At 44.1% G+C, this 11,989-nt stretch overlaps 1 protein-coding gene across 1 annotated transcript in view; it reads right to left on the reverse strand.

The window, feature by feature from the left end:
- Positions 1 to 694: 694 nt before the first annotated feature.
- LOC103604780 (voltage-dependent calcium channel subunit alpha-2/delta-3-like) overlaps positions 695 to 11,989 on the reverse strand; it is a gene marked incomplete at its 5' end in the record, with an annotated part of 96,330 nt that continues 85,035 nt past the window's right edge. Inside the window, 4 exons of the mRNA XM_008589350.1 lie at positions 695 to 785; positions 1,912 to 1,986; positions 8,419 to 8,499; positions 9,806 to 9,877. Coding sequence (XP_008587572.1) covers positions 771 to 785; positions 1,912 to 1,986; positions 8,419 to 8,499; positions 9,806 to 9,877 — 243 coding nt within the window. The remainder of the gene's footprint in view (positions 786 to 1,911; positions 1,987 to 8,418; positions 8,500 to 9,805; positions 9,878 to 11,989) is intronic.

Raw genomic sequence — 11,989 nt, forward strand, 5'->3', positions numbered from 1 at the left:
TGTTTCAACAGTGAGAAGAACAGAAATGACTTGTGTTTGTGTGTTTGTCAGTATTTGTGCTATCAGGAGATGAACAGCCTTGGCTGGATTGGCCTGTTTTTCTAAGACCTCTCAACTGCCCTCCCAGTGGCCACAGCTATGGAAAGTGCATCAGATGGACTGTTTGCAAACATACAATTTGCTGCAAGACTAGGAGACAAAGAAGACCAGAAAGGCATAGTGAGCAGACTGCATGGAGAACAGCTGATCACTTCCATTGCTGCAGAGAGAGGGAAGCTACCTTGGTGGCATCTGGTTCCATTTCATCCCTTCTTTAAAAACCGATAATTAGGAAATTAATTTATTCACTGGCAGAAGATTCTGGTTTGATGGTTTTGTTGACTCTGTACCATTCCAGTTTTTAATAAATAAGCTCTAGGAACCCATACTCAGCCACACCAAACATGTAACTCCTACCAACCCCCAAAAACACCCCCAATGGGGCGGCCTGGAGATGGGTAATGTACTAAGCTTTTCAGACTTAAATATATTTGTGGACTTAAATATTCTCAAAAGGTCAGTGGCTTTTTCAATCAGACTTTTCAATAATTCTGAGTTACATTTGGAATTAGCTAACCAGTAAATTCAGTCCTTTTCTGATAAAAAACATTGTTGAAATCAAATATGACCATAAGTCCTACCTTAAAGCATGCATATGGGATCCACATGATGTGGTCATGACTCCATTAATACCAGGGCGATTAGAGCAAAGTTGGATGATGATGGAGCTCTCACATGAACAGTTTCTAAACAATGATGCAAGCGAGAAGTGAGCTGGTCCCCACTGCACTTCACCGACACACATTTGCATAGCAGGCACTGCTGCTATTTTCTAATTGCGATGAAAGAGAAAAAGACTTGTGGGGTGGATGCGTACGTGTGCATTTGTGTGTGCATACGTGTGTGTCTGTGGATAATTACAGAAAATAACCTATACTTCCTTAACTTTAAAAAACAGCATTTGCTATATTACTAAGATACTTTTGTATCTTCTTTAAAATTAGCTAAACACACACAAACCCAAAGGGATGCCCTTTTTTCAACACATTGCAACTAGTCTAAGAATGACAAACACACATGGCATGCTTGCTGCCAATGCCCCTCTAGGGGACACTGTCCACAGGAGATACTGTCAATGCTTCAGGACCCAACGAGCCTGGCTACCACTCAGAACCTTCCTCAACACAGTTCTCTGGGCAGCCTTAACCAGAGTTTAGGGTTGAGGATACCATGGATGGTCCTGGATTTGGCCTAACCCCACTTGTTTAAGAGACAGTAAAAACAATAGTGAGAGAAAGAAAGTGGCTTATACACCAGGTCATCAAACAATGCTGCTAGGAATGACTTAGGCAAGAACTGGTAAAAATCTCAACCTGTTTCAATTCAACAAAAATGGTGTTGTATTGCTTCTCCACACAAGGCACTGGACTTAAGCAATGTAATTTGGAGGCAATCCCATCGTAATGAATTTCCAGGGATCTTGAATCTAATTTGTTGTATCAACTGTGACTTGAAATAAGTGCATCTATGGTTGGAGTATGAGAGTCCATTTATTATATCAAGGTATCCATTATAATGCTCTTTAAGTTGTCTAGAGTTAAACAAAAATTATCCATATATTGGCAGATGTGAAATAAATACATGCATGCAGATATATATATGGATTTATATAAAACCATGACAATAAATATATTTACCTTACATTATTTCTATATTACATGTCAAAATACTAGTTATAAACTATTAAAACAACCTTTACAATACTATGAATGGAGCTTTGAAAGTGAAAACTGCTGCAAAGTGTCATCATTGCAGAATTAAAGTCTTTTAAAATCATAAAAGAAGAAAGGCAGAAATAACTATTTCTCTTACCAGTGGCCTGAGTTCTGGATGTGTCAGGATATATCCATTATTTGTGATTGCAAAGGCATAACCATGAATCCCTAACTGTAAGAAGAAGCAAGAAAGAAACCTTCATTAGCTTGCTCCCTGGTGAATTCACAAAGTATAAAGCAGCCCGACATTTAGTAATTTACAGCTTAAACTTGGCATTCATAACCCTTATCAGCACAATATTTCATTAAAATGAATGCAAGGCACTGATCCTTGACATTTGGTGGAAATGAAGACCTGTCACAGGATAAGCTCAGCAAATAGCACAATTTGAAATGTCACATTCCTACATTGGCATCAAGGGCTTTATTTTGATTTATTTGAAACAAAAACAATTACTTTTTCTTTTAATAGCAAGAAAGTGGCTAATGTTTCTGGAAAGGCCCTATGTCCTAGTGAACAGAATGTTGTCCATCGCTGCCTCTTCTCTCTACCTGTGATAAGAAAAGAGGGGTCTTCATGCTATTTCACTTCTCGGCTTCCTACCACTCCACACCCACGGGGCTATCTCAAACATGCATTCTAGGCTGTCATTTTTCATTATTCTTCAAGGATAAAAGTGTCCCCACCAGCCTATAGAGGAGCCCAAGAAAGTGGCTAATGTTTCTGGAAAGGCCCTATGTCCTAGTGAACAGAATGTTGTCCATCACTGCCTCTTCTCTCTACCTGTGATAAGAAAAGAGGGGTCTTCATGCTATTTCACTTCTCGGCTTCCTCCCACTCCACACCCACGGGGCTATCTCAAACATGCATTCTAGGCTGTCATTTTTCATTACTCTTCAAGGATAAAAGTGTCCCCACCAGCCTATAGAGGAGCCTGCCAACCCTTTTTATATACTTTCATCTTTAAATTGTGTGGCTGCCCAGCTTTTCCAAGCATGCTTCCATCAACACAAAGCCTGGGTAATTTTCTATGCAGAGCCTCACTTAATTTATGTTTTCTGACTAAATGGGACTATGGGAAATAGTTTGTGAGCAATGAAATGTTTTATTAGCTTTAAAAAGTATGTAATCAAATTTAACACTGCACTTATTTAAATAATAATCCCGGCTTTTTGACAATATTTCTATTACACAGTTGACTGCACCCATTGGCTACAATAAATTTACCTACAAATCATTCATGTATTAAAATGGCCTCTGGCATAAAACCCATACTGATCTCTCTCTCTTCGAAGAAAGAATGTAACCCACTTTTGCCAGAACAGTGAAAGGGGAGAAGAAAAAAAAAATGCTCCATTGTTTTCCAAGAAGTTATTTTACAGTTCTGAGCCTTCTCTGTTACTTTTAATTCTCTGCCACTCACATTCTTGAATATGATACTATTAAATGATCCAGACACCACAGTTTACAAACCAGGAATGACCCTGTCTGCTTGTTAGCTTAATGTCAAGGTGATGTGAAATTAACTTCAGAGAATTTAACACCGGCAATTAAAAGTTCCGTTGCATTACATAAAGCAAATATGCACGTTGTAGTCAAGGGAAGCAGACGTTTTCCCCTGGAGTTACCTTGCACAGCAAGCCTTAATAAGACCCTACTTGATGCTAATGATAAAAGTGTATTCCATTATGCTGTGAAAGATAAACTAGAGATTTCCTACCCTTTGAGATGTATATTGTCTCTTTCATCTTGTCTCTTGGAAAAATGTCAGACACAGTCAACGCTGCATTAATTACCATTATTATGTCCCAGTTTAATATGGACTGGAGGGGTCAAAAATCACTCTGAGAGTATGACTTCTTCCGTTAAAGGGAAAAGTAGTATTTGATTAGAAACTCAAACTCAAAATTAGACCGAACGAATGGTATTTTACAGTCAGCTAATGTATTCAGTGCCTTCTAACATATGTCACTTTGGCTCCTCTTGTTTTGCTTGTGGGAAGTGATACTCAAAAGAAGGTAGGGCTCTCTCGTGTCCTGCACTTGTATAGCACTTATCACAGCGATAATAATCAATTATTAGCGGGATTGAGTATAAGTAGCCAAGGCATCAGTCCAGGCCTATTTATTACTTAATGCCTGCACCCCCCATCAGAACATAAGTTCTCCGTGGGCAAAGGTCATGGCGTGTGGTTCCAAATATATGGAGGGGTGGCTGGGATGGAGGAAAGAGGAGTGGGAAAAGGAGGAAGGAAAGGTGGAAACAGGGAAATGATAAAAGAAATTGGGCGCAGATTCTACAAAGCTAAGTCCACTCTCTGCCTCCCGCCCTGGCATGGCTTCCCGCCCAAGTGTCCCCGCTCCTGGTCACCTGCCATCTCCGCATCCTCACCACCATTCATGCCTCCACCTCCTGGGTCTGCTTTGCCCTCCCTCCACCCTGCAACATGCCATCACGCCTCCTTTCTCTACAGCTGCTGGGGGCCTCCTACCTGCCAAACCCTATAGTATTTTCTCTCCTGGATCTTCCAACTGTTTCCTCCTCCGTGATGTTCAATTCCCTAGGTCTCCAAGCTCTGCACGCCTGGTCTTCCTTCTCCTCATGGGTCTTCATCCTCCACCCTTTCCTCACACGCTCATTTTCCCTGAGATTCTGTCCTCAGTGGCCCCTGTCTGCCTTAACTCTCCTCTCCTCCAGTAAGCTTCAGCAGCCACCTATGTGCTGCTGACCTCCACTTCTGTGCTCCTGCCTCAGTCTCTCCCCTCAGTGGCACTCTGAGTAGCCAGCGGGACATTGGCCACCTCTTCCCAGCCATCCCTCCGGCACCCCAGACGCACCCATCAGGACGGCGGCTCGTTCCCTCAGTGCCACTCTTCCTCCTCCGTGCTCTCAGGGGGGCAGCACCCCACACACCCAGACTCCCAAGTTAGAAACCAGAGCATCATCCTCAGACTCTATCTCTTTCGTCCTCAACCCCTCAATCCCAGTACTCACTACATCCCGCCAAGCTTTCTTCCGGATGGTGCTGAGTCAACCCTGCAACCCGACCCTCCAGCACATATCTCTTTCGTCCTCAACCCCTCAATCCCAGTACTCACTACATCCCGCCAAGCTTTCTTCCAGATGGTGCTGAGTCAACCCTGCAACCCGACCCTCCAGCACGACATGAATTCGATAGATTTGCGCAGTGGTCCTGACTGCTCTTGCTGCCTCAAAGCTTGGCCTCCACCAAGTCATCCTCCAGACTGATCAAAGTCAAAGGTAACCCTGACCATGTTGCTCCTCTGTGTAAAACCCTCGAAAGACCTGTCTCCCTCCACTCACCACCTCTCAGGGCTCATGGCAGCTACAACTGCCTGGAGTTTTCTCTCCCACCCAGACCTTTGCTCATGCAGTGCCAGCTGCCCAAGGCACCCCCTCCCCTCTCCCTCTAGCTGGTGCTCACCCATGCTATAAGCTCAGCCTCAGGATCATCTCTGATCAAAAGTCTCTCCTGACCCTCCCCTTTGCTGTCTCCTTTCCATACCACGTTTCCATAAATCCCTGAGTGTATTTCCATTACTACCTTCACCCTGATGCATAAAAATGCTACACCTTCTCTCTTGCCTCTCAACCCTAGCTAGTTCTCTTTCCTTCCTCTGTCTTGTTCTATAAAGAACTGAGGGCATTATCTCCTCCACCACAATAAGCTTTGTGGGGAAGGATCCATCTCACCTATCTTTGACTTCTACAGGCCCCTGCACAATGTCTGTGCTCAGTTAAGGTTTCTGTGTATTTAAGGCATTTGTCATTTTACTCAAATATTACCTAGGTCATCTTGAGAACTCAAACTAAAGTAAATATTAAAAATAAGCTGAAAAGGAGAAGCTGATTTGCAGGCGCACAGCGAGTCCTTCTCAAGCCTGTACCTGAGAAAGTCTTCCTGACATTCAGAAGCTCTCTGGTTAAAATCCATACCAGGGAAACATTCTGAGAAAACATTATAATGCTTTGTTGGTTGGTTGGTGGCATACAATATAACCTAATGTAAATGTAAGAAGAGAACTGAGCAAATCTCCAAACGCATTCTGTGGATGAATCTCTGAGAAACAAAATCTTGTAATATGAGAATGTCCAACATTTGTTTTTGGCCACAAATGAATATGCTGATGAAATCCGTAACTTTTTTCATCTGCAACAGAACCGGTCTTCCTGTCCGTTCTAATGTGCATCCCGTGGAGTAACAGACAACAGATCAGACACAAGGCCATCCAGCACTGGAGCCTGCCAAGGGGTCCTGGACCTGAAACATGTTCTCCTGGAGCCCAGGAACCTGCATGGCCAAGAGCCTGGAGAACGGAGGCACTTTTCTTCCAAATGGAGAGACTTCAGGCTAATGAAGTGAACCCAATTATAAAATGGCTCGTTATGCTAACAGAGGCCGTGGTGTCTGGAAATTATTGCTGGGGTGTCTGGAATTCTTAATAAAAATTACAGGAAGTCTGATCACTTGTGGGAAAATCTATGAAGTTAAGGGAGAAAGAAAGAATTCTATCTTCTGGGACAACCCCAAGAGCCAAGAGCTGACTCATCTTTACAAGGTGTTAATCAGGAGGGCAAGGTGTGACTTGAACTCTCTCCCTGGAGCTCTCCTCTCTTAGATGAGAGAGGCCTATTTGGCTATGGCTGTTCCTGGCTAACGAGCACACCTTTTCCATGGCTCCTTATGAACCAGAGGAGGGATGCCTTAGGTTAAATTACGCCATACCTGTGTCTCTGGTTCTCAGCCCAACCCTGGGGAAAGCATTTACAGGAGTGCCTGCTTTTCAAGCCCTGCTGGAGAATTTTCTGTAGCTGGTCTTTCTCAATTCTCTTGTTATGTTTTGTTTCATTCATCTTTTTCTAGCTGAGTGTTGTTCAGAAAGTAATGTCAAATATCCTCAACTAAAAATGGGGCCAAATGGTACCTACTTCATGGGAGTATAACAAGGATTAAATGAGAAAACTGCATGTGAAGCATTTTGACTACACCAACCACGCAGAAGTCCAGCAAATGTTTTACTGTACTTTAATTGTTACTATGGTTTTGTTTTAACATTTTAATTATTATTTTAACTATGGTTATTATTATCATCATTGCTCTTACTGTTCCCAGTGGCACTGAGATTAAAATCATGGCTCTCCCACGTTCAAGCTGTGAGACTTGGCAAGATACTTAAATTCTCTGTGCCTCAGTTTCTCTAGCTGTAAAATGGGGCTAACTGTCATGTCTACCTACTATTAAGTAAAATAATGCTACAAGGAGCTTAGCACACTGCCTGGCAGAGGAAGCTTTGAGAAATTGGCCCGCAGGGTGTTAGGATTCCACATTATATTCATTATTCCTTGATTTATTGGGCACATATTAAGTGGTGGCCCTGTGCTTGGGTTTCTACTTCTCATGTGAAATAAGAAGCTTAAAAAATATTGTTTGGAAACATACTCTGTAGGTGGGATGCCCTTCCTTAGACAGTGAGCCAGTAGTTCTGGACGCCAAGGTCTGGAGATTACAACAAAAGTAAAGTCCATGATCTTTAGGGGCCTCAGAGCCTTCCCTCATCCCTACCCTTGACCTTCGGTTTCTGGGTATCTACAGTTTCCAACACTTGATCGTGTGGGCTTGGATCCATCAGATGTCCTTTTGTGCTCCTGGAAACTTAGCTCCAATTGGAAAAGCCTCAGTGGATGAAGTCAGTTGCCACCATTTGACAGAAGAGGACTCGGGACCTCAGGGACTTGTCCCTACCCATCTCATCAATGACAGAGCTGGGAACCAACAGAGCTGAGCCCTAACCACCACCTTCATTCATCTGAGGCCCAGGAAGGCTGATAGGCCCTCACAGCGGTGGCGTATCAGGCCTCAGCACCTCATGGAAGGTGGTGTTAATGAAGGGGCCCCAGCAGTCAGCAATCCCAGATACCTGGCCTCCCCCCAGATGGAGGCGGAGGAAGCCCTCGTCCATCTGTGAGTGGGCCTGCAGCGCAGACATGCTGGCCAGTCTGCTCAGCGCTGGGGAAGAGGCAGTGGATGTGGTCTTACCCAGGTGCAGCCGGGGGAGCCCTTTGTCCAGAAAACCTACAGGATCTGGGGGAGAAGGGTGCACTCAGACCCGTCCCACACGCCCGCCCTCATGCACACTTTCAGAGGGCTTCTGAGCAGTCCCGTGTGCCAGTGTTAGGCCCTGAGGGGACCTCTGCCTTCTCACTTTTTGATTTGCTTCTTTAAAGAGCCCCCACTCGGGAACAGGGAAGTCCAAGGACTCTCTGAGCCATCTTTTTAAAAGGCGAACCAGTCATGTCAATACCCTGTGTGTATCAGAAAAACACAACAATCACATCAAAATCATGACTTCACACTGATTCTTTAAACTGAGGTGAGAGAAGGTGATTGAGAAAAATAGCAAGTCAATTTAAATAAAAGATACCCGTTAAGTAACTGGGCAGGTGGTACAAGGTAATAGCCTATGACTGCAGCAAGCAAAAACACTGCTCAAAAGGAAAGTGGAGTTTGAAGCCTGACTTTTGTAAAAACGAGGCTTCTGCTGTCTCCATTCCTCTGATTTCATTAATTAGGTCATGCATTACCTTGTACTTGGGGATGGTCTTCAGAAGTTCTTTCACTGGGACATCTGTGCCAACCACACCCAGAAGAATGCCCTTCGATCTCTGTTGAAAACCAACATTGGACAATAAGAACATAAGTTAACTTGGCAAAAGAAATAGAACCTCATGAGAAGCCCCACACCACGGATCACCATCCGGGGCCTTCACCACACTAAGACAGACTGAGGATTAAAGCAGATCTCCAAGAAGGAGCCTCTTCTATCCATGCCCCCCACCCAAAATATTACTACACATGAATGGAAGCTTCTCAGGCCAAACATTAACTACTACAACCCCCAACACACACTCATACCAAGACATTCTAATAACCTTCTTCTTCTCTCTCCTGGAAAGTACAAGGGGATGTGAGGCAGCACAGAAGTTTCAGCAGCTAAGGACTCTGATGAGGAACTGGTTTCTCTTATGAAAGCTTTTTACAGGGAAGACAGCATGTTCAGTGCTTTTTCAATTTACACTGCCATCTGGTGCCCAGGAAAGAGAGACTAGGCAGCCGGAGAAAGATGTAATGACCCTTACATTTTTAGCAGTGAGTTGGAGCCAAGGACCAAGGTGAAGGAGGCCTCCAGGGTCCCAGTTTCCAAGGCAGGTCGCCATTGTGATTTGCTGAAACTTTCTGATATCAGAAAGCCCATTGGGAAGAATATACAAACTGATGCTGTTGTTCTTTCCTTTAAGGCTCATTGAGAGTCAAATAGTGTCCCTCCAGGCTCATGTCCACCCGGAACCTCAGAATGTAATGTTGTGTGGATATGGGGTCCTTGCAGATGTAACTGTTAAGAATCTTGAGGTAAAATCGTCTTGGATTTAGGGTGGGCCCTAAATCTAATGACTGGGCTCCTTATAGGAAGATGGGGAGACACAGAGAGGCACGAGAGAGAGGAAGGCCACGTGAAAACGGAGGCAGAGATTGGAGTGATGCTGCCACAATGCCTAGTGTCCCCAGAAGCTGGGACATGCCCTGCCACCTTGATTTCAAACTTTCAGCCTCAACTGTGACAGCATCAATTTCTGGTTTTTAAGCCACCCAGTTTATAGCTCTTTGTTGGCCCTAGAAAACTAATACAAAGCTGTTCAAATCTAAAAGAGGTCAGCCCACCATAATCAAGGATTCTTCTGGGGCTTTTCCTTCTCTGGTCATTTAACACTTAAATTTCAGAAAGGTGCTGAAATCTCTAAAATAATGCCTGCTTGAATGTTTGATTTAGTGATTCTAACAGTGGGATGAAACAGTAAGGAAAAATTATAGACTCTCTATCCTTTAAAAAAAAAGTCACCAGAGCTTGAGTCAGAGGGGTTCTGAGAAAACCGCCCTCCTAGCTGCAGCCAGAAGCACAGCCACTATACTCACAGTTTCGTTCTGCTTACTAAACACGGGCATGGCAACCGTGGTCATCAGGACGAGGCCCTGATCATCAGCAAGCTGGGTGGAGAGAGAAAAGCCAGTTACCTGAGAAGGGTCTGGAAACTGCAGGGCTCAGGCCATCCCCCTTGACTTGCAGGTCCTTTCCTGACCAGTGGCTGTTGGGAACAGGACGGTGCCCGCTCAAGCCTCCAGCAAGGGAGAAGAGCAACCTGCCTCCACTCTGATTTGTGGGTGAGAGCCCCAGTCTCCACTGGGGAAACAAAGTCAGTTGTGTCGGTCACTCCAGCTGATCTCTTCTCTGCTGTTAGCCATGGTGGCTCAAATAATGTCTTGTTTGGATCTAAGTGATTCATCTTATTTTACTACCATGGATTGATTTTACTATTTTTACTTCCCAGACATGTATGTTCAATATGTGCAATAATAATGCTTCTCCCTAATCTGAAAGTTGAAGATCAGAACGAGAGAGCATCGGGGGTCTTGTGAGTTGCCCCTGCTGGGAAGGCAGAGTCTGGAAGCATTTATTCTTCCTAAGGTAGCCAAGCCAAGGCCCTCTTGACTCTCCGGATCTCTGACTGCCAGTCCCAGATAGAAAACAAACAAAACAAAAACAAGATAAAAAAAAAAATAACTTGATTGTCTGGCCCCAAAAATCATGACTAAGGAGCTAATCATTTCTCCTGGGAGATCGACCCTTGAAATACATATGTGATGTACTTCTGTAACCCTCCAAACTACATGCACACGCATGAGACACAATGTCACATCTGTTTCCCACACAGTGTTGGGAGACAGGCAGAACCCCCTCTCCGCCCCAATAACAAGTGGGGAAACAGTGTCCTGGAACACAGTAGGCTTTGGTTCTAAACACACCTGGTTCTAATTCTGTTTGAATCTTTCTTAACTGTACTAGCTAAGCCTCCATGTCTTCATAGGAAATAATGCCAACTATTCCCCAGCTTTGCTGCCATGAAGAAAAAGTGTAAAACTGCCCAGCATGGTACCTGGCATTGGGAGGTGCTAAAAGGATGCTAATTTCCTTTCTCTGCTTTTAAGGTCACACATCCAGTAAGTAGCAGAGTCCAAAGTGAGATCAAAGCTTACGGCACTGCTGACAGGCACCAAAATTGGCCTGGCAAGTCTGGTGGGAGAGGGGTACTTTCTGGCTTCACAGCCCATTCAAGCCTCAAATGAAGCAATCTGTGAGCTAGAATCCACTGTTTTCAGTCTAGAGTGTTTACTGATGTCTGGGCACTTCTCCATAGATTTTGTTGCTCCTGATTATTAATCTTCTCAGGAAGAAGCATTCTAAAGAGAAGATCCTAAAATCTAAGTGGTTGAAGCCCCCATAGACTGGTTAGTCTCTTGAGTGAAAATCATTAGACTAAGTCCATCTTTTCACCTCGTGCTTACAATAGATTATTGGAGCTATAGTGTATCACTACCACAAAGTGGTACACAGGACAGCAGTCCCTGAGTGCTTGTTAGAAACGCTTAATCCCAGGCCCCACTCAGAACCCTCTGACTGTGAATCATTATTTTAATAACTGGCAAGCATATTAAAATTCAAGAAGCATTGTTATAGAGCAGTTCTTTCCATTGCATCCCCATCAATAATCATGATAGCTAAAGAGAATTTGGCAGGTGTTGAAAAAAACTCTCAACAGAAGTGGAGGGGCCATGTTTTTATTCAGTTCACATCTATATCAAGACTGGCCTCTATTCCTCATGATAAGTAAGGTGATGCAAGCATCTCATGGTCCCTCAAGGACCAGAAACTCATGGTGTCATGGTTGACTCTGTGTCAACTTGGCCAGGCCACGGTTTCCAGGTGTTTGATCAACCCCCAGTCTAGACATTGCTGGAAAGGCATTTTTTAGATATGACTAAAGATTTAAGTCAGTAGACGTTGAGGAAAGCAGATTACCCTCCATAATGTGTGTGGGGGTCTCATCCAATCAGTTGACAGCCTTAAGAGAAAAGACAGGTTCCCCAAGGAAGAAGGAATTCTGCCTCGACTGCCTTCATACTCAAGACTGCAACATCTATTCTTGCCAGATGTCCAGCCAGCCTTGCAGATTTCAGACTTGTAAGACCTCACAATCTTGTGAGCCAATCCTTAAAACCTCTCTCATTCTCTCTCTCTCTCTCTCTCTCTCTCTCTCTCTC

The sequence above is a fragment of the Galeopterus variegatus genome, unplaced genomic scaffold (genome assembly GCF_000696425.1).
Source record: "Galeopterus variegatus unplaced genomic scaffold, G_variegatus-3.0.2 Scaffold5391, whole genome shotgun sequence".
In the NCBI taxonomy this organism is placed as follows: Eukaryota; Metazoa; Chordata; class Mammalia; order Dermoptera; family Cynocephalidae; genus Galeopterus; species Galeopterus variegatus.